At 36.9% G+C, this 22629-nt stretch overlaps 1 protein-coding gene across 1 annotated transcript in view; it reads right to left on the bottom strand.

Moving 5' to 3' along the window:
- The window catches only part of LOC149926194 (ATP-dependent translocase ABCB1-like), a 67400-nt gene that overhangs the window by 13003 nt on the left and 31768 nt on the right, over positions 1–22629 (bottom strand). The window contains exons 5-17 of the mRNA XM_090161228.1: positions 21354–21550; positions 16996–17259; positions 15748–15919; positions 14804–14928; positions 14059–14245; positions 12815–12928; positions 11038–11148; positions 10857–10982; positions 9334–9537; positions 6547–6717; positions 4918–5079; positions 3188–3419; positions 1175–1356 (exon numbers count right to left, since the gene is read on the bottom strand). Of these exons, the coding sequence (XP_090017354.1) occupies positions 1175–1356; positions 3188–3419; positions 4918–5079; positions 6547–6717; positions 9334–9537; positions 10857–10982; positions 11038–11148; positions 12815–12928; positions 14059–14245; positions 14804–14928; positions 15748–15919; positions 16996–17259; positions 21354–21550 (2247 nt within the window). The remainder of the gene's footprint in view (positions 1–1174; positions 1357–3187; positions 3420–4917; positions 5080–6546; positions 6718–9333; positions 9538–10856; positions 10983–11037; positions 11149–12814; positions 12929–14058; positions 14246–14803; positions 14929–15747; positions 15920–16995; positions 17260–21353; positions 21551–22629) is intronic.

A 22629-nucleotide genomic window follows, 5' to 3' on the forward strand; every position in this document is an offset into this window, starting at 1 on the left:
TACTAAACATTGAGAAATAGAGAACGCTGATTACCGTATTATGGTTTTAAATACCAGTGGATGAAACTATCTTTACCCCATCTGTATGAAAGAAACATTTCTACCAGGGAATAATTATTTCACGGTTGGCGCTGCTGTAGTCTAAATGAGTACATTAGCGACACGAATAAAATCTAATTTACATTCGAGCCCACCAAATTAACTAGCATAGATAGGTGACCTCAGAGGGGAGGGGTTTATACAATAACCGTGTCTGTCGGTCTGTGGGTATATCTGTCTGGGCAGCGAACGTGTACGCATTTTCGGGGCCAATTGTAATCGCTGCGTTCGCAGTTTCTTGGAATTAGGGAAAAGCTTCATCCAAACCAGCCCCCTTTTGGTCATTGGGTGAAGTATATATTTTTTTCAATTTGCATTATCGGGCGGGATTCGAACCCGAGCCATCCTTCACGTGAGGTGAGCGTTCTACCACAGAACCACGGATACTTTTTACACTTTACTGAAAATTAGAAACTCTTCCAAGGAGAGGTATATTTTGGCTTGTAAACTTGTTTACCTCTTCAACCGTGTTCATTAGAAATACCAATAAATTAATATTATTTTTAATGAAAAAATCCTAAAGGGGAACGGTCAAGCTTTAACCAGTTAGATAGCCTTATAGCCCATTAAAAACTAAAATTTATGGCGAAAACCGCATAAAAAAATATTGATTGGTTAAATTTTAATAAAATAAAGAAATTTCGGGAAATCCGCCGCGACACCTGGTGAGAAGTCGGTGAGTCAAAAAAAAACAACGTAAAAGCGCGCGCTGCTGAAGACGCAAAAAATTTGTTTCGCACGCGCGGCGCCGTCCAGTTATAAGATACTTAAGCCTAAATTGCGCGATTTTAAAAGTTTGGATAGTTCGCAAATCGCTCATACGGGGTTAGGGGCGCTGGCGGCAGCCCCTAAGATAGCGGCGAAAATTCAAAACCAAACACCTGGCGTTATTTTTCGTTTCAACTTTTTGGGCCAAAAGCTATTTTTTCAAGACACAAAAAGGTACGTGTTAGTATATTGAACGTCTTGTTACTCTTTTGATACGGAAATAAGGCCATATTTGGAAAAGCTTGGCCGTTCCCCTTTAATATTTTTTTTTGTATTTTGCCAACATAATTATAGAACTGTATCTCACCTCAATAATTTCTCCGAAAATGATTCCGTAAATCGGAATGGAGAAGCCCATAAGCAACGCCGAAAAACAGCCGATGGTCGTGTACAGCCATTCGGGAGCCATTAGCTCCAATAACCTTCCCTTGGGTGGATTGGCGTTTTCATCCTCTTCGTCGTGGTGATTCGTTGCTTTAGCGCTCTTTGCTACCTGAAATAGAGGGTACCGAGGTTAAATGGAATAAAACATCGGGGTACACAATAGTTCATTTTTCTGCCACTGGCAACAGTTTCGCATTTTTTCAGAACGATTGTATAGCTCTAGAAAGCCGAAGTACACCTCTTTCCCTATTACTCTGTTTTCCGATATTTTTGGTTTTTCCCCCTTTCTTCATTTCCTCCGATTAATGATGCCCCGAGGGTTTGAGCTAATTTCGGATGAGCAGAGGACCAATAAGAGGGTAAAGAAAGGCGAAAAATTACGGTTAAGGTAAATTGTTTGATGAAGCAGAACACTGGGCACCAAAAAACTAGCTTTAGAATTTCCTAAACAATTCTTTTAAAACATTCTATAATAACTAACGTCGTAAGTGAGCCCCTTGTACTCATTTAGATATCACCTTTTACTCTCTTAAATATCACCTTGTAATTTACTAGCTATCACCTTGCAATCACTTAGCGATCACTTAGCGATCACTTAGCGATCACCTTGCAAATACTTAGCGATCGCCTTGTAATCACTTAGCGATAATCTTGTAATCACTTTGCGATCGTCTTGTAATAACTTTGCGATCGTCTTGTAATCGCTTTGCGATCGTCTTGTTATCGCTGTGCGATCGTCTTGTTATCGCTTAGTGGTCGTCTTGTTATCGCTTAGTGATCGTCTTGTTATCGCTTAGTGATCGTCTTGTTATCGCTTAGTGATCGTCTTATAATCACTTAGTGATCGTCATATAATCGTTTAGTGATCGTCTAATAATCGCTTAGTGATCGTCTTATAATCGCTTAGTGATCGTCTTATAATCGCTTAGTGATCGTCTTATAATCGCGTAGTGATCGTCTTATAATCAATTAGTGATCGTATTTTAATCACTTAGTGATTGTCTTTTAATCAATAAGTGATCGTCATATAATCACTTAGTGATCGTCATATAATCAATAAGTGATCGTCATATAATCACTTAGTGATCGTCATATAATCACTTAGTGATCGTCATATAATCACTTAGTGATCGTCATATAATCACTTAGTGATCGTCATATAATCACTTAGTGATCGTCATATAATCACTTAGTGATCGTCATATAATCACTTAGTGGTCGTCATATAATCACTTATTGATCGTGTTATAAAAACTTATTGATCGTGTTATAATCACTTAATGATCGTATTATAATCACTTATTGATCGTATTATAATCACTTATTGATCGTGTTATAATCACTTATTGATCGTGTTATAATCACTTAATGATCGTGTTATAATCACTTAGTGATCGTGTTATAATCACTTAATGATCGTGTTATAATCACTTAATGATCGTGTTATAATCACTTAGTGATCGTGTTATAATCACTTAGTGATCGTGTTATAATCACTTAGTGATCGTGTTATAATCACTTAGTGATCGTGTTATAATCACTTAGTGATCGTCTTATAATCACTTGGTGATCGTATTATAATCGCTTGGTGATCGTATTATAATCGCTTGGTGATCGTCTTATAATCGCTTGGTGATAGTCTTATAATCGCTTGGTGATCGTCTCATAATCGCTTAGTGATCGTCTTATAATCGCTTAGTGATCGTCTTATAATCCCTTAGTGATCGCTTTGTAATCATTCAGTTAGTACATTGTAGCCGTAAGGCCCCAAACCAATAATCAACCTACTGTGGCCCCTTAAGTAGTAAGGTGACAGGACCTGCAATGTAAAATTTTCTCACGCAACATCTGTTCAGTTCGTTTCTACTATATTTAGTTGAATTTAAAAAAAAGTGTACAGACAAAGTGCTTAGTCCCTCCCTTTGAGATCAATGACCTACTTCTTTGATTTGTTCTATTTCTTTGGGAACCTTATGACCAATCGACTGCCTGTGAAAATGCGGTGGGTAGGGCAAGGATAGGGCGTTTAAAGAGTCTCCCGACTTTCCGGATCCGGTGCTAGTGATGCTGGCGTGTCTCTCTCTCATTTTGGCCCATCTTTTCTGAATATTCATTTCGGCTTCTTCGAAATCGTCCTCTTCGTCAGCGTCTGATATTTTTCTCGTGGTCTTAAGGAACAAAAGAGGTTTAAAACGGTTAGTTTTCTAATGTGCTCTGTTTTACCAGGTGCTTTGCGTATTCGCTTGAATAACGTTCGAAGGTTTCGGGAAACAAACAAGACGACCCACGCTTTCAATCCAAAAAATTTCCATTTAAAAGTTGAGATCACCATTGTCAAGGTCACGATTTTCAAGGTCAAAAACGCCATTACGATCCCGAGGGCATTTTATTTCCTATCTATTGATGTATCATTTACATTTATTGCTTTAAAGGTTTCAGATATATCAAATGCTCAATATTCTAACATCGCAATCACCATAGCAAAGGGTTTAAAGATGTGAAATTTTAAAAACGAAGTTAATTTTACGCAGATCAAATGCAAACAGGACTGTGTTCCATGATGATCTCTCCTATCTTGTTTAATGTAAAAGCAACTCTCCAATTTCGGGGGCTCCAGGCTACAACCAAAAGTCACCATGTAAAATTACCCCTTTGGGGGCATTTAGGAGGAGGGTACTCAAGCACTGATGTTGGAAACGATAACAACGAAGACAACAACACTTAACTACATTTTGGCCAAAGCAATAGCTTCGCGATACGGACGAAAATAAATACAATGTGATAGTCTTAAACTACTATCTAGGAAAATACGGTTTATAAATACGTTAATATAATAATACTTATCAGCTACGTTAATACTCCAGGAACCACATAGGCCCGAAACATCGAGCGATTTTACTCATTAATTCAGGTGTCCGGGTTAGACTACGTAGAAGCCAACAGTTCTCTACATTGGCCTCGACGCGTTTTTATGGAAATGTAATTTGGACATTTTTAGAAAAGTTATACGGGGGACCGTACATTTTAAATTGTTGTGTATAAGTTTTTGAATCTAAAGGTTATTTCAGAAACCTGAAGCTAATTTTGAGGATTATGAAAATGCTATTGGTGTTGCTATCGTTTTCACTGGTGATTTCTAGATTTTTTGGTGCGAATTTCAATACTTTATAAATTTAGGGATTTTCAATTTGATAATTCCATAAGTAACATATTACGAATTAATTATGACATTTCCTATTGTTTTAATTTCAATTTCCCGAAGGAACCTTTTTCGACACCGACGTCCTCGTCCAGTTCCGACTTGAACTTGCACTCGAACTGAGTCAAATTTTATCGTGCTTGGTAGTAGCATATTCTTTATAGGCATATTTAAACACTAGGGGACTCTGTACTCAGAAATTCACCTAGATAGGCAAATAGCTCTGAAAAACAGTTCGGTGATCATTTTTATAATTGACAAATGTATTTTCATTATGATACTTATGATATTACGGTTTTGCAAAATAAATTTTGTCCTCGGAGTGTAGGAGTTGCAGAAACGGTTTCACACTATAGGCTTAATACTTCTTATACACATTGTAAGCCTAGACCTAGATGCAACACCTATGTCGTCAGAAATATATAACCCACTTTTGACTAAACTGATTAATACGAGGAAGTAATTACCTGCGCTTCGACTAACTGGAAGTAGATCCCTTTGGCCATAATAAGTTCTTCGTGAGTTCCAAGTTCTTTCACACGTCCTCTCTCCACGGCCACGATTTTATCGGCGTTACGAATTGTGGACAATCTGTGGGCGACCACCAGAGTCGTTCTGCCTTTACGAGCCTATCAAAATACAGGTTTTATATTACAAAAACTTATACATTCATGAATGATATTTTAACGTCACGTTACTTACATATTCACAAGTTATATTTGTATGTGTCGTTACTTACAAATAAACAAGTGATAGTTCTACGTCACTTTACTTACAAATTCACGAGTGAAAGTAGTACGTCATGTTACTTACAAATTCACGAGTGAAAGTAGTACGTCATGTTACTTACAAATTCACGAGTGAAAGTAGTACGTCATGTTACTTACAAATTCACGAGTGAAAGTAGTACGCCATGTTACTTACAAATTCACGAGTGAAAGTAGTACGTCAAGTTACTTACAAATTAACGAGTGATATTTTCTAGTAAACATTCTAAAACTTCTAGACATCAAAATTTCGTTTCACAAAAATCGCTTGTCAACATGCTCAAAAATAAACTTTTTGAACCCAAAAACTACTTGTAGACAGTGTTCTAAGTAAATTATGATTCTAAGGGGAAGCAGTTGGATAATATTAGTCTTGCTTATTAAGTGATGTAGCACTACATCACTTAATAAGCAAGACTAATATCCAAGGCATTACCTAAGGTGGCTGGGTTACAATAAATAGGAGGGTGGTGGCAGTAAATTAATGGCAGTTCTTGTAATTTTCTTGATCTAAATACGAAAATATTATCTAAATCTAATCAATATTTAACTTTTTGACAAAAACATTGGCTTTTTGAAACACTGGCGGAGTATTTGAAAGTTATAAATTTTAAACTTATCAAATTTATCTTGTGCAATCGTTAGGGAAATGTTATTGGCCGTCGGTTATGAAATCCGTTTTTCCAGTAAAATTTTCAAGTAGATTATTTGTTAACGCAGTTACATTTATCAGAAATACTTAAGATATGTAGATTAAACGTCTTGAAAGTTGTTTCTATGTTTCACACACTGTGTGTGATGTATTTAAAATGACACAGTATCACTTCAATCTCCAATTTCGTTTTGATCTGGTATCACGAAGAAAATTTTCCAATTATCCTGCAACCCTTTAAAGGGAGTATGAACTTGTATACATAAGGTGGATTTCTTCCACCAAGTGTAAGCTAGTTAAGTAAGCAGACATCTTTCTATTTAGTTATTATTCCTTTTACTTTTGTTTATCACGCGCTGTTAAGTTAGTTAGTGTAGTTAGCTGTTGGCTCGCGTAGCATGAAGGGCTTTCCACCACCCTCATACGCATTGTAACCCGGCCACCTGTTTAAGGCATTAAAAGTCGCTCGATCATCGATGACTTGGGCCTAAGGTGGTGATAATTATTATTTATTATAAAGTGTCCTTATTATTTAAATGTCTTATTATATCTCGGAAATTTAAATTTTGCGCTCAGTTTCGACACAAGTTCCGCAGTACTTAAAAATTTAATTCAAGCAATTAAAATGTTACTAAGCCTTCAAGGGTGATAAAAATTTCGCCATTGGCAACAATTACCTCGTCCAAAGCGGCCTGAACGACTGACTCGCTTTCCGTGTCCAAGGCGGAAGTGGCTTCGTCCAACAGTAGAATTCTGGGGTTTCTAATCAGCGCTCGTGCGATCGCGATTCGTTGTTTTTGTCCTCCGCTGAGTTGGGTCCCCCTCTCGCCCACTTGAGTGTTGTATCCCTAAAATAAATGTTACGAATACTCAGTTTCTTTCTTCTTTCATTTGGAAGGCACTGGTACGTTCAATAACGCTTGTGGCATAGAACCCGTAGTCGAAGAAATATTGCTAAGTTTGGATTATTAGGGTTAATGCACTTGAACCTTCGATGCTATCGTATTAACAGGGGGTCCACTAAATAACGATCCAGAGCTAATAATCGAAATTATAGTTTTCCTAGGAATATGATATTTTCAGATCGCATAGATGGTATGAAACTCAATGGCAATGAACCATGTCCTCAAGGTCATTCAAACTTTATCTCGAGAAACAGGCGCGTAAGAACGTTTTGGATTAAGCTTGGATGCTAAATTTGGTGCCCCCTCATCAGCATCCTTTTTGCGCCCCTTCTTAAACAATTTGGTTCCCCTTTCCAATTTCAAGGGGGTACATTGTACCCCTGTACCCCCCCCCGTTTCTACGCCACTGTCGAGAACCGTTGGGCTGAGAGACTCGGTTCCAATTAGAAAGGTTTGTGTTATACCTATAATGGCTGGTTTTCACTATGACGATGGCGAGGGCGGACCAGAACCGTCTCTTGAGTAGGGCGAGCGGGGCAGAGGCCCAGGGCGCCAAAGTTTAAGGGTCGCAAAATCAAAGATTTTCATTTAATTTGGATATTGAAAAATTAAAAATTTCTACTTAAGGTTCTGGGGGCGCCATTTGTTTTTTTGTTTTTTTTGTTTTTTTTTTTTGCCCAGGGCGCCATTTGGGTAGGTACGGCTCTGGGGCGGACGCAAAAATGAAAGTATCTGACCGAAGTAATGCACCTTCTTTTGAATGACTATTCAAGGAAGAGTTTTCTCTTTATGAGAGCAGCGTCGGATAGTTAGTGGATTTTGGCATCGTTGCCGTGTATTTAGGTAAGTCGAGGCAATTTAAATTGATGAATGATGAAGTGCTTAAAATTAAAATATTAATTCCTTCAATTAATGCTGGTTTTAATGGTTTTTGGTACAAAATTATTATTACATTTATATTATTTAGTAGCTTTCAGCGTGAAAATTTTAAAATGTTATCGTGCTTAGCAAAACGAAAATCGTTGTAATTTTACAAAGGTTCGGTGCAGTAGTGACCACGAATAATTCATTTTAATGGTTTCAAATCATTAAGATGGCCCACCGTGTAGTATAAGAATGGGGATTAGGAGCGCCCCCCGCATATTCGCTGTACTCTCCAAAATATTCCTATTTAAATTTAGTTTCTGCCACAAAAATGACACCTTATCCCAAATATTTATCCCCGCCCAAATCCCCTATTTTACCCCTGGTCCCGTTAGATGGTGGAAAAGAAACGCATTGTTGCTCTTAAATAACGAATTTTCGAAGAAAATTACACAATACTCGATTATTCGTAAGTTAATGGTTTTTTATCGCCTTAAAATGTGTATTTATAATTCGTATTACCCACTGCAGCAAGAATTTAAAAACATCCTTAAAATAGGCGCTTACGATATTCTACTATTTATGCGACGCTTCCTCGGCCAATTAAAATGAGGAGCATTACTCCGGCTATCGACAAGTGCAAAAATATTGTATTAGGCCTAACGGAGATTTTTTGCGTCTAAGCTAACCGTCGTGGCGTTTTGACCTAGTGTAAACTAGGCATCATAATAACAATAATCATCTTATAAAAAATATACTAAAAAGAGGGTTAAAATATTACTAAAAATAAATTAAAATGTTAGCCTTATGTAAAAACACTTAATTCTAAATTCTTTCAAAAGTAACTTAGTACTGGCTTCACTTTAGCTCGCAGGTAGCGATTTACGTTAATTAACGCTGATTTTACCAAAAAATATATTCAGGAAGTCAGAGAATAAGTTCGTCTCATGATTCAGGAAGAAAAGCCACGCCCCTCTACCTTTCCACGCGTAATCTTACCCCATTGTTCCGGTAAAGAGGCACAACAGGCTCTGTCTCCTTGTAGGCTTGGACGAATAATTACTGGACTCGAAACCTAAGCAAAATTCCCGGTTCCACAATTTGCATCGCCCGTCAGCGCTCCTACCGAGAGAACCGCGAAATATTTCTATCCAAATTCAAAACACGTGCGTAAAAATGTCAAATGACCCGCATTCCGTCGTCTGCTCTGCTGTTTTTAATAGAAGTGAGGCTTTTAGAATTTTAATGGGCTTTAGATTATTCAGTATTAATTGTATTGGAATAAAAATGAAAGGGTAATGATTTAATTAATTTAAATACGAATTTTGCTTTAATGTTTTTGCATATATAGTTTGTGTGAAGGTTTTAAATAGATTATAAATTTAATAATGCCTAGTCAAAATGTAAATAAAGGTGAAAGCTTTGACGACAGTGACGAGCTAAGAATGCTAGGCCTAACGCCGTCCGCTAATATTGGGCACGTGTTTAGTATTAGGATATAAATCTTTCCAATACTTGACACCACGGCGCTACAAGCGGCGCTGCCGTAAAAGCACCAAGCGTGCCATTTGTTTTCGGGTCCAGTAATTATTCGTCCAAGGTGGAGGTGACAAATATCTTGCAGGAATCATGAAAACCGAGGCAAAATTTAAAGCTTCATGTTCTCTGTTAACCCCGATACATTTTGTTGATTACCTCTGGTAGCTTCGAGATGAAATCGTGGGCGTTAGCGGTTTTGGCGGCTTTGACGACATCATCTTCCTTGGCTTGCGAGAATCCGTACCTGATATTTTCGAAAATGGACGTAGCGAACAAAATTGGCTCTTGGCCCACGACACCAATGTTGTCTCGCAAAAAACCAACGTTGAGATCTTTGATATTTTGGCCGTCAATCAGAACCTAGAATGTTGCGAAATAAATTTTCAGTTGTCATTAAATAAAATAATTTCTATAAGAAAAGTCCCAAATAAATTATTATCAGTCTTAAATCTGACCAAAGAATCTGTCGGTCGCCATGGTGAGCCGACAACGTTTATTTCAGCGTCTTCCGCTGTGTGGCTCTGCGCGTAGGTGGTATTGCGTCAGAAATTGACGTCAAAAACCAATAACCATTTTGTCGCGTTTAAATGTGTTTGGCATTAAATATAAGTGATTTTCATCAGAATAAAACTTTTGCTCAAGTTCAATATAAATCGCAAATAAGGTTATATTTCCGATATTTCGACATAGCATTCTTAAAGATCATATTGGATGCTGCTTTTCCGTACAGAATTTTACGAAGGACTGCGGTCTTTTGTTTCGATGCTTAGATTATTTCCTTTGGGTTACTTAATTCCGGGAGGTTTAAAATTTTCGATAACAGACTTATAATTATATCACAAGTCAAAATTTCAGCCAGAGATCCCATCAGTAGACCGGTTTCGTTTCGCCCTTTTGGGACTCAACAGTATTGTGTAGGAACTCAGACTTTAGTCGGAAAGAACTGGCGATATCAGTAAACTAAAATACAAAAAGGATGCCCTATATATGAGTGGTCCATTGAAATTTATAGTGAAATTATTAACATATTATTGCACGGCGGTCGCTATACAACAGACAACTTTTATGCTCGTGCGTCCGTTTAGTCCCGAAAGGCCGAAACCAGTCTACTGTTGGAATCTCTGGCTGAAATTGTTCTTAAAGGGCAATTGTCAAAACCCTAAAATTGGTTTAAAACCATTTAAATGGATAGAGGACGTCCGAATATGGTTATACAAAAAATTTCATGTTAATATTTCCAGTATTTGATTTGTTAAATTAGCAAACAAATTTTGTGTTTTATCCCCCCGCCCCCGACTCGAGAATCTCAAACCGCTTGGTTGAACCTACCTGCAGCGCCATCTCGTGAACGAAATATTATTTTCCCCGGTTTATCGTTTTTCGGTCGCAACTGTCGTCTGCTTTTTAACCGAGTTATATTCATAGATTGTAGTCTATCGTGTTGTTAAAATGCCTTACACCCCGCCATTTCTCAAATTTAAGCCGCTTCATTCTTTTGGCGCTGCACGTAGGTCCAACCGCGATTTCTGAAATTTTTGGAGCAATTTGATGTAGGTTGCGGAAAAAGTAGCTTAACTTTTTAAATACTTTTCCAATAACTATAAAACTTCAGGGACATAATCATTAATATATTTTCTATCATTCTGTAAAAAAAAACCTCGTAAACGATCAAAATCTACCTGTCCTTCTTCCGCGTCGTAAAATCTTTGCAATAGTTGTATGACGGTGCTTTTTCCACATCCACTCGAGCCGACCAAGGCCACTGTTTCTCCGGGAATGGCAGTTAAATTGAAACCTTGCAAAATCTAAAAGTTACTAGAATTAAACCTAGTTTTTAACATTTGTACTTTGTACACCTACTTGAACATCTGGTCGAGAGGGATAACGGAATTTAACATTGGAAAATTTGACGTGACCCACAAACTCCTTCGGTTTCGATCCTTCTGGGGAACTGCTGTCAATAGGTGGAATCTGCCAAACGAAGATAATTTTAAAACTACTGGCAGGGAAGGTCTCGTCTTAGAACGTAACTATGGAAACAAGTTTACCAAATGATTATAGACGATAGATCGATTCAGAATTCGTCTACGGAGAAACAAACTTTTGAAGCGATAAACTTAAAGGTACTATTTGAATGTTTCTATTTCTACTAGATGTCGCAAATTTAATATTTTTGGTGGGAAAGGAATACATATTTACTGATTTATCACAGAAAAATAGAGTTTAAGATTGCTGGCGCCATCTACTAAAACTTCCGGTATTTAAAAATCACCCTCTTATGGCGATACCCCTTCCTGACAAATGTGGATCGGTCAACATTACTCATTGCCCTAAAATGATGTTTTTAGAACGTTGATTCAATTCCAACTCATAAAATGCTTGCAGGCCGACTGAATTGGTTACTTTGCGAGATAAACCCGAGGATAAGCCTAAGATTCTAATATTTGTGATAAGACAGTCGATGCTACAAACAGTTTTAAAGAGCAGGCACACCCTAATGCTGCTCACCAATATACCTTTCTATAAATTCCTAGCTAAACAGGCCAAATACTTTCATTAAGACCACATAGCGCTACTTCAGAAGGACTTGCAAACTTACTATGCTCATTTATATTTGATTGGTACTTTCGGAAGCGTCACCCATAAAGTCGATTTTCAAAATTTAGCTAAGGTAGCCTACGTGAAGATTGTATATTTCAAAATATAGTAATTCCATAACGGAACTGTTTACAAAATCAATGAGATATAGTTAATGAACTATTTTTAATGGTTTGTATAAAACTATAACCGTTAAATGAGTAGGATTTTGATCACAAATCAACTATTTATCCAAACAACTAGGTTGGCAGGTTTGCCAGATAATCGTTTTATGAGCCTCTCTGGTTCATGAAATATCGGGCCAAACCTCCTGCCTCTATATACACAAAAGTAAATAATAACATAGTAGTATTTTACAGAATGGTCTATTGCGCATTGGTCTACTACGTGCTGTTAATAGAGATATCCCGCAAGGAGTGACACATACACACACGATATTTCCATTGCTAAATGCAGGAAAAATAACTTTATTGGGGCTGTAACGCAAACAAAATCTACTTCTTCTACAACCCTTCCCTTCGTGACAAAGAGTTACTATCGAGGAAACCCCACCTCCTAAACAACGTCGAAAATATTCCATTAAATATACCGCTTTAATTATAATAGCAACATAAATCTTACAATTATTAATTGTCTAAACTAAGCCCGTTTATTTCTTGATTTACCTCTAGAAAACTAAGCATACTATTATAAATGAGGTAAACAAGTATTAAATTTCTAGTGTTCTTTAATAAAATTGATAATATATATTCATAGAATTTGATATGTAACATTTAGTAAACCCCTCCCGTACTATATTATATAATTTCGCTACCCGAGTGCAAATTTCAAGCTAGTCAAAAATCCACTATTTGAGAAACATACGTTTTATGACATACACCTAATACGCGGAAAAATTAAGTAACGGATCAGTTTAATGTAAAATCAATCGATACTTCGTAATTTAAATTTATTTCAAAAGTCCGTATCTCGAGTCGCTTGACTCTCGCTCTAAGGTAGCGAGCGATTTATGAGCTATCATTAAAAGAAATAGTCTCACCCTTCCAATGACATTGAAGACCTGCGCAGCCGCTCCTTTGGCCAATGAAAAGGCCTCCATGTAGGGTGCTGTTTGTCCAACAAACATGGCACCGGTTAAAACGGAGAAAAATACCTACAAAAGAAAATGTACGCTCTAACATTTTTATATAAGCTTCTTTTTGGAATAGATCATTCTGTAAATTCCTTTGTGGATGTTTTTCCCCTTTTGAGTCTGAAGGGACCAGAGATTTTAAAGATTTAGTTTCAACTAAGACCATTTACAGCTGGACTGCAATGAAGGTAGGCGTTGTTGTTAGGCTAGTGGCGCCGCTACCCCAACGCCACCATCGTTATTAAGAGGCAACTCTCGTCCACAAGGGAATTCGGGCTGAAAAAACGCGTTCACTTCGCGCTCCTCTCCGCGAGCCGTGACCAATTTTCGCCCGTTATTTACGGCGTCAAGAGAAAAACAGTGGAAGAGAGCGCGAACCGTTCGCCTCCTAAAGAACGGGGATCCAAAAAAGGGGGTGGGGTTGCTGCATGTTTGTGGATTACTATCGTGGATTTTCTCCACTTGGTGGTGTTTTGTAGCGGACACTCTGAAATCTGAGTTATAACGTTGGTATTGTAGTCCAGGTGTAAATAGTCTTAGGTTTCAACCACGGAGGCCCTGTTTCTTGGTTAATATGTAGAAACCTTACTCGTTTATCGGTTATATTTTTAAATAACCGATTGTATACAGTGAAATAACCATATCTTATTTATTATGTAAATATTTCATTTATATTATTGGTATATTTCGAAAAATACGCAACCTTAGCTTTGTACCAAAAATGTACCTTATGACTGGTGCCAATAGCGTAGCTGGTAAAACCAATGAGTTAGAATAAATAGAGATCCAAACAAATCTGGGATTCGTGGGACACGTTTTATTTGAGTAGGAGAATTAGGCTTAAGTTCCAACTTTATCCAATCGTGTGGGCGCCATCTGTTTCTATAAGCAGACACTTTTGCAAAATATATTAAGGTTACTAGGTCTAACTCTCCAACTCAACAAATACTGTCCCGCGAAACGTTAGGTCCTGTAAAGCGAATTTGGATCTCTATTTATTCTACCTCATTGGGTAAAACTAGACCACTCGCTATATGATACCGTTGTTATTACATTAGCCTAGTTATACTGGCTGGTGCTTTAGAAAACGCCAACTAAAAGAAGTTTTGGTTGGAATTTACAGAATGGTCAATTGCTTCGGTTTTACGTACGATAATGAGTTCGCTGGAATGATATTCGTGGTCGGAGCATCTCGAATCAAGAACCATTTTGGATCCGTACCAAAATGCCAAAGCGTAGCTCGCGTATATGCAAAACCAAACAATCGCTTGTCCAATACTGGTCAGAAGTCCACGTTTAATGCCATTTTTCTTTGCAGATAGTAGTTCTTTATTGTACCTGCAGATAAACTAGGTTTAAACAAGGCTTCCTAAACAGATGTGGGGCTCGCGAAATAATTCGATGTGTTAACATTTTCATTTTTTTTTGGAACATTAGCAACGTGAATAAAATCAAGATTTAAATAAATTGTTTTTTTAAATCGTCGATTTAAATAAAAATTGGTAAAAAATATGTACTTTAAAAAATACATAGAAAATCGGAGTAAACTAAAACATTATATAGTAATTAAATTTAATTAAAATTCAAATAATTCAAGATTGGCTAACTGATTAAAGTAAAATAACAGTGAATTATTCCATGAACGAGACATTAATTATAAAATATAATGAATTCGATAAAATAAAAAAAATCGGAAAAAAAATTTAAAAAAAAAAACGAAAATCCGATTTTAATAAAAAAACGATTGATTTGATTTTTATTAAACAAATAAAAAAAGTGCAACCTTGGTTGCGTATACAATGATCTCTTTTGTTGGCAAACCCTTCGCCGCTAAAAGTTAAATCCGGGCTACGCCGCTTGCAGATTTCCTGCCAGGGCAGCATTTCAATGACATACCTTTTAATTTCCTTTCGCTCTCCATTGAATGAAGCCACGGTTCTAATGGCCGAAAACACTTCTTCGGCGACAGCTCCGGCTTTTCCGTAAGCGGAGAGTTCATTTCCTGATATTCTAGCTTGAATCTGTACAACGCCAAATAAATTCATTTCAAAGGATGACACGTTATTTACGTTTGTAAGTTAAGATTATAACTTATAATTATCTTTCACGTACGTGTGTCATGAACATTTCACGGAGAGTAATTTCTAGAATTACCACTCACTTGTGTTATTACACGAGCCGAGGGGTCGGACATTCACCAAAAAAGGTGTACGGGAATTTAAAATCCGGGATTTCACGCTGGATTTCAAGATTTCTTGATGGATTTCGCATTTCACGCTGGATTTCAAGAATTCTTGTTGGATTTCGGATTTCGGATTTCACGCTGGATTTCAAGATTTCTTGTTGGATTTCGGATTTAACGCTCGATTTCAAGAGTTCTGTTGGATTTCGGATTTCACGATTTCTTGTTGGATTTTGGTTTTCTTAACTTTTGTCCCGGATTTTGGGATCTCTCTATTTCGCTCTGGATTTCAAGATATAACGTCAGATTTCACTGTTTTGCAATTTCTCAATTTCTTGTCGGATTTTGGGATTTCTGACCGGATTTAGAGATTTCGCGTCGGATTTCTGGATTCCTTGCCTGACTTGAAGAAATCCAGGCTGGATTTCGTATTACTTGTCGAATTTCTTTGAATGTCCGACCCCTCGACACGATCTGCCTAGGTCGTGCGTGCGAGTGGCATATATTAAAGCAAAGGCTGAATTAGTCCCCTTTTATCTAAAAACATTTCAAGAATCTCATTCTACGTCACTGAACACACGGCTATCAGTAATTATTTCGACTAACTGACACACTTACGTAGAATAATTATACACGTACGTCACGAATTATCATTTACTTTTGCAATTAGAGTTGAAGAGATCATTAATATGGGCATAATCGAGAGGATAACTAGCGTGAGTTGCCATCCGTAGAACATGGCCACGATAATAGAGATAGCCATAGTTGAGTAAAAATAAATGCATATTCCAACTTTTTCTCCGATTCCATCTTGTATCCTTATCAGATCTCTGTCAGAAAAAATAACATTATTTGGAGATTATTGATATTCTAAAATATAGGAAATAATTTAGACAAAAACGTGACCGAAAATTAGTTACGCTCATTAAAACACATTCTCTAAAATAAATAAACCTTGGATTAATTAAAGCACTGGGATGTTTCGATATCGGGATAGTATAACAGGGACTGCACGTCTGCAAGGTTTCCCAGGGAACAGTCATGTTTAAAAACAGAAGAGACAACCAAAGTGGATCGCTACCTGTGATTTTTTCCCGCGTGAGGGGCTGACCTTGGAAAATTACTTATATACTCCCTTCAACCATCATACAGGCTGTCCCCTTTTTGAATGTAAAGGGGACCAAGAAGTTTTTCAGATTTCACCTATATAGGTATGAATACTAGCCACAACCCTCTATAGTGATTTTCTAAAACGCTTAACAAAAATGCATAAAAATTCTTGAAATGCTTGTATCTTTAAGCTATCCACAAGGTTTTTTGAACACTTGTCAAATTAGAGTATTTCAATTAAATTTTGGTCATTGGCAAACGTTTCACCCAAATCAGTTTCGTTTTGAACTCTGAAAAGTTTCCCCAGCACCTCCTTTGGCTCGAGTTGGAAAAAGGTAATTTCGAAACATTTTGAATCGTGATTCTGTAAATTATTCCGCGATTTCAAGTTACTGGCGAAGACATACGGTTACTTTTTTAAGGCTTCTCTCATGGAAGTTATAATAATACTCAGCTACGCTAATACCAAATGCACCACCACAGGCCAAAGTCAAAAAGCGACTTTTAAGAGACCGGTTGATATCGCGTAAGAGCGTGCTGGCATGTCAATCCTTTCGTTTCGCGCGAGCCAACAGTTCCCTACACTTACTATTACCGTTAACCTCAACGAGTCTTTACAGAAAAGGAAAACAGAAAAACACATGGTAAAACCCCATTAACCATTCCGAGGAGAACTTGCAAACCCACGAAGTACCACAACCTGGGATCAAAGCCAGCTCCTCTTGCTGGGAGGAGAAAGTGCTAATCATTTTTTGATGGTATGGAAAGACGTGTAGATAATGTAATATTTTCTTACGAGGTAATCCTACTGGCAAAGTCCCCAGTCTCGTGGGTGTCGTACCAGCCAATGTCTTGCCTCATCACGGCAGCCATGAACTCTTTCCTGATCCTGAGCGTCTGGTTCTCAGCAGCCCAGCTCAACGTGAAGACGATGATGAAGCTGAGGAAGAACTGACTGGCCGAAATCCCGATCATGGCGAACGAAAAGGTCAGACATTTCTCCACGAAATCGTCCATAAAGGCCTGCTTTTCTTCAGCCAAAGAGCTCTCGTTATTATGTCTAAAATCAAGAGGAAATCAAATGCCTTAGTAATTTATGTCGCTTTCTAGGACGCAAAAATGTTAAAATGACCTTTTGGAGGAAGCAACGATTTTGGAGGAAGACTAAGACGAACGTTTTTGGAGGAAGCACTGATTAAGGAGAAAGCAATGATTAAGGAGGAAGACTAAGACCAACGTTTTTGGAGGAAGCACTGATTAAGGGGAAAGCAATGATTAAGGAGGAAGACTAAGACCAACGTTTTTGGAGGAAGCAACGATTTAGGAGGAAGACGAAGACCAACGTTTTTGGAGGAAGCAACGATTTAGGAGGAAGACTAAGACCAACGTTTTTGGAGGAAGCAACGATTTAGGAGGAAGACGAAGACCAACGTTTTTGGAGGAAGCAACGATTTAGGAGGAAGCCTAAGACTAACGTTTTTGGAGGACGCAACGATTTAGGAGGAAGACGAAGACCAACGTTTTTGGAGGAAGCAACGATTTAGGAGGAAGCCTAAGACTAACGATTTAGGAGGAAGACGAAGACCAACGTTTTTGGAGGAAGCAACGATTTAGGAGGAAGACGAAGACCAACGTTTTTGGAGGAAACTATGATTTAGGAGGAAGTAACGATTAAGGAGGAAGGCTAAGCCCAACGTTTTATAAGGAAGCAACGATTTAGGAGGAAGACGAAGACCAACGTTTTTGGAGGAAACTATGATTTAGGAGGAAGCAATGATTAAGGAGGAAGACTAAGACCAACGTTTTTGGAGGAAGCAACGATTTAGGAGGAAGACGAAGACCAACGTTTTTGGAGGAAGCAACGATTTAGGAGGAAGCCTAAGACTAACGTTTTTGGAGGAAGCAACGATTTAGGAGGAAGACGAAGACCAACGTTTTTGGAGGAAACTATGAGTTAGGAGGAAGCAACGATTAAGGAGGAAGGCTAAGCCCAACGTTTTTTCTCTTCATAAATAATTTTATTTCTAATATAGGCCATACATTTCATTTTGCTGACCCTAAGACTAATTTTTATTTGTGTATTTGAGTGTTTGGTCCTTATGTCAAAACTGATGCTAGATTCCTCCAATACATCAATTGATATACTTTGCTACTTTTTGAAAAGTGTAAATACAACAAAATAATAATAATCAGCCAGACTATCCAAGGGACCTCCGACATGGTGCGTTTTGTACGAAATAGATAGATGAGTTTCTTTGTCGTTCGTCAAAGATCTACATGTAGTATCTTTTCAACTTTATACTCATCTCTCCAGGTTCATCCTTAAAATTGTATTTTTTTTAGGGTTCAGGCCAATAGTCCTACTATAGTTAAATTCCTAGATATTGAATTTCAATTTGCGCGTTAACGTGGTAACACGAATAAATAATTCATATTAAATACGTGTTATATATATATATATATATATTGAACAAGTCAGAAATATAATTTTTACAAACACCTATTCCCAAGCATTATAAATACTTCGATGAATGTATGTATGATGATTACAGAACGTACATATATCGCCTGAGCACGATGTGGCTGTTGTAGAGGCAGGACTAACAAGAAGACATCCCGAGGTGTTTCTCCCCGATTTTTTTCAAACTCTGGGATTAATTAGACCTTCATGTACCTTGAAAGATCCAAAAGGAAAAAAGTCAATGGCCTTTCGTTTTGCCATGGAAACCAAAAATGTGTTTCACCACTCAAGTTTAAACTTTCTCTACGTAAAATAGCATGGCAAAATCACGGATTGTAAGAGTCCCCTTTGACATTTTCCAAAAATTAAAAAATTAAAATTTTGCAAATCAATTGGGTAAAATGGGTAAAATCAATAAAATTTCGGTCAAATCGTAGGGGTTTACAATCCGTGATTTTGCCATGCTATTTTACGTAGATAAAGTTTTAACTTGAGTAGTGAAAAACATTTTATCTACGTAAAATAACATGGCAAAATCACGGATTGTAAACCCCTACGATTTGACCGAAATTTTATTGATTTTACCCATTTTTATCGATTTTACCGATTTTTATCGATTTTACCCATTTTTATCAATTTTACCAATTTTTATCGATTTTACCCATTTTTATCGATTTTACCCATTTTTATCGATTTTACCGATTTTTATCGATTTTACCGATTTTTATCAATTTTACCGATTTTTATCGATTTTACCCATTTTTATCGATTTTACCCATTTTTATCGATTTTACCGATTTTTATCGATTTTACCGATTTTACCGATTTTTATCGATTTTACCCATTTTTATCGATTTTACCCATTTTTATCGATTTTACCCATTTTTATCAATTTTACCCATTTTTATCGATTTTACCCATTTTTATCGATTTTACCGATTTTTATCGATTTTACCGATTTTTATCGATTTTACCCATTTTTATCGATTTTACCCATTTTTATCGATTTTACCCATTTTTATCGATTTTACCGATTTTTATCGATTTTACCGATTTTTATCGATTTTACCGATTTTTATCGATTTTACCCAATTGATTTGCCAAAATTAAATTAATTTAATTTTTGGAAAATGTCAAAGAGGACTCTTACAATCCGTGATTTTCCCATGCTCTTTTACGTAGAGAAAGTTTAAACGTGAGTTGTGAAAAACATTTTTGGTTGCCATGGCAAAACGAATGGCCATTGAAACTTTTCCCTTTAGGAGCTTTCAAGGTACATAAAAGTCTAATTAACCCCCGAGTTCGAAAAAAATCTGGATGTCTCCTTGTAAGTTCCGCAATTGGCCCAAGAATAGCCAATGAGAAATCGGTCTAGTTACGATATCATCGGCTATAGAGCTCGGGGAAACGGATAAATTAACCACCGAAATTTCAAATAATCGTACAAAATTCGATTAACTGTTGAATTATTAATATTATTCGCCACTGTTATACGATTTAATAAGCAACAAATAAGTTTGTATTCGGATAATTTTCGGATATGGATGTAAAAGAAATAAACGAAAAATTTCTTATCCGAACTCTCGCCATATCTAGACTAATTTCTCATTGGCTATTCTAGAGCCAATTGAAGAGACGCCCTTCGCATAAGCGTGGTTTATATCATAGACTAATAAAGCTACGCTATATAGATAGGAACGTCGAATACGGCGAATCGTTCGCCGCAACGGCAGGGCTCCTAGTGTGTAGACCTGGACATAATTGTTTTTTTTTCTCGTTCGGAGAGTGTGCACCTGCCTAAAGTACAATAAAATGATTTTTTTTCGGTTATAAATGTTGAATATTTTTTTAAAAAATGACCAATTGTTTAGGCATATTAATAAATAAAAATGTAAGACTATCCTAGATTTATCCTTCTTTAATTTAAAATGCGTGTATAAACAATTAGGTTCTTTTTAGGTTTAAAAATGATAAATTTTTTAAAATAAGTAGAAATAAAAATGTTAAATCCATTAGGTGACTATAAAATTTCGAAAACATAAAAATACTCTGATCTGAGAGCAGTGACAAGCTCTATAAAAGTTCTCCAGGTCTGACCACTAGATGGCGCCACCGCCGACAACGATCAACACTTTTTTAACATTGACGTTCCTGTCTATGTAGCTTATTAGTCTATGGTTTATATCCTCTATGCAAGGACGTATATAAGGGGGGGGGTTTAGTGGGTTCAACCCCCCCTTAGGACTCGATTCCTTTATTACGAAATTAAATTTTGCAAAACAATATCAATTTTGTTCTTTGTTTTATTATCATTTTCTCGCAAATGTATTAAAAAACTTCGTTTGATACACGTGCGGAAATGTCATTGTCACTCGTCTCAAGTCTAGCCAGTACTTTAAATATGCGTTATTGCTAACGAAAAATTTCGAGCACGCTGCGCTCGCGATTTCATCTGGTTGTGTTATAACCCCTCCCCCTTAGACTTCATATATCTACGTGCTTGCCTCTGTGCATTTACAATAGGTCGCCGACGGGTGAAGCATAATGTCTTGCCCCTGCGACAGACTGATTCCATGATTTATTCATGGGTGTATCTGAATAAATTCGTGATACTTCCTATAGACGTTGCTAAATATTTCTAAAATATTTGATGTAAAATCATAGCGTTTCTTTGTAGAAACGGGTAAACTCACGTGTCATTGAGTAAGCCTGTGTCATTGCCATTGAGAAAAAGACATCTTTCGGTGTTACCGAGATTCTCCAGTTTGACGAACGCTTCGAGCATCCATCCTAAAAGAACGATGATAATCGGATTCGTAGCTCCTGAAATAGTGGCACTGATCACTCCCAGAACAATTAGTACTCGATCTGACAGATAACTGTAGCGAAACTGTTGTATTTAAAGAAAAGTCAGTGCAAAGAAAATTACTTATTAACAAAAGTATATAACAGTCTCATTCGAGATAATAATCCATCTAGGACGTGCAAAATAATAATGTACCTTCGCAAACCTGTTGCAGACAGGGGGGCGTTAGGGGGGGGGTAAGCTGGGCAAGAGTACATGTACCTCGGGCCCGGGCCTCCGAAAGGGGCCCTCCGGCCCGGGTGCCTAACTTAAATTTTTTGACTATTTCCAAAAAACCATTTTTTGTAGTAAAAATATTTGTGGGGGGAGGGGGGTGCTGATAACGCTTACCTATTGCCTGAAAATCCTAGCGCCGGCCCTGGGTGCAGATTCTTAACGTGTAAAATGTTAAAATTGCAATGCTTAGGGATATTTGTAATTGATAAACCTCGTTTTGCCGATGCAATCCCTTACGTAAATAAATAAAAATCCAGTTTGATTGCAATAATGTTTTCATAAAATAATTGTGATCAAATCGGAATAAAGTTGAATTTCAAAAACCTCGTTTTGCCGATGTTACAAAAATGACGAAAATGAATAATAATCCAGTTTGGTCCAATTATGCTTTGTCCAAATAATTGTGATCAAATCGGAATAAAGTTGAATCTCAAACATTGTAATTGGATCAAATATAACACATTGAGTGATAATTTTGTTCAAAGAAGAATTTGGATCTGCCAATTTAGGAAACTGTCTTGGAATCTAATTTGCTGCATCGTTTTCGTAACGGATAGTTTTAGATTAATTTCGTCATACACTTTTTTATCTTTTGTATTAAAAACAAATACCTTACACTAGGGATATGAATACTTATTTCTAAGAAGGGTTACTCAAATTCGTGATCTTTAGAAAACAATCGATAATTCAAAATAACAATTGAAAAAACCGCCCAATAACACATAGGGAATAATTACGAAGAAGCAGTGAATCAACTGGATAAAACGAGAGTAGTTTTGCCAAATTAAGTTAATTTTTCCTTGGAAAACACCGAATATGTCATAAGATATGGAAATATATTGAATATTTTAGTTATAGTTATTAGCAGTAGATCCCCCTATCATATG

This window comes from Leiobunum rupestre, chromosome 10 (assembly GCF_980474605.1).
Source record: "Leiobunum rupestre chromosome 10, qqLeiRupe1.1.hap1, whole genome shotgun sequence".
NCBI classification, from domain to species: domain Eukaryota; kingdom Metazoa; phylum Arthropoda; class Arachnida; order Opiliones; family Sclerosomatidae; genus Leiobunum; species Leiobunum rupestre.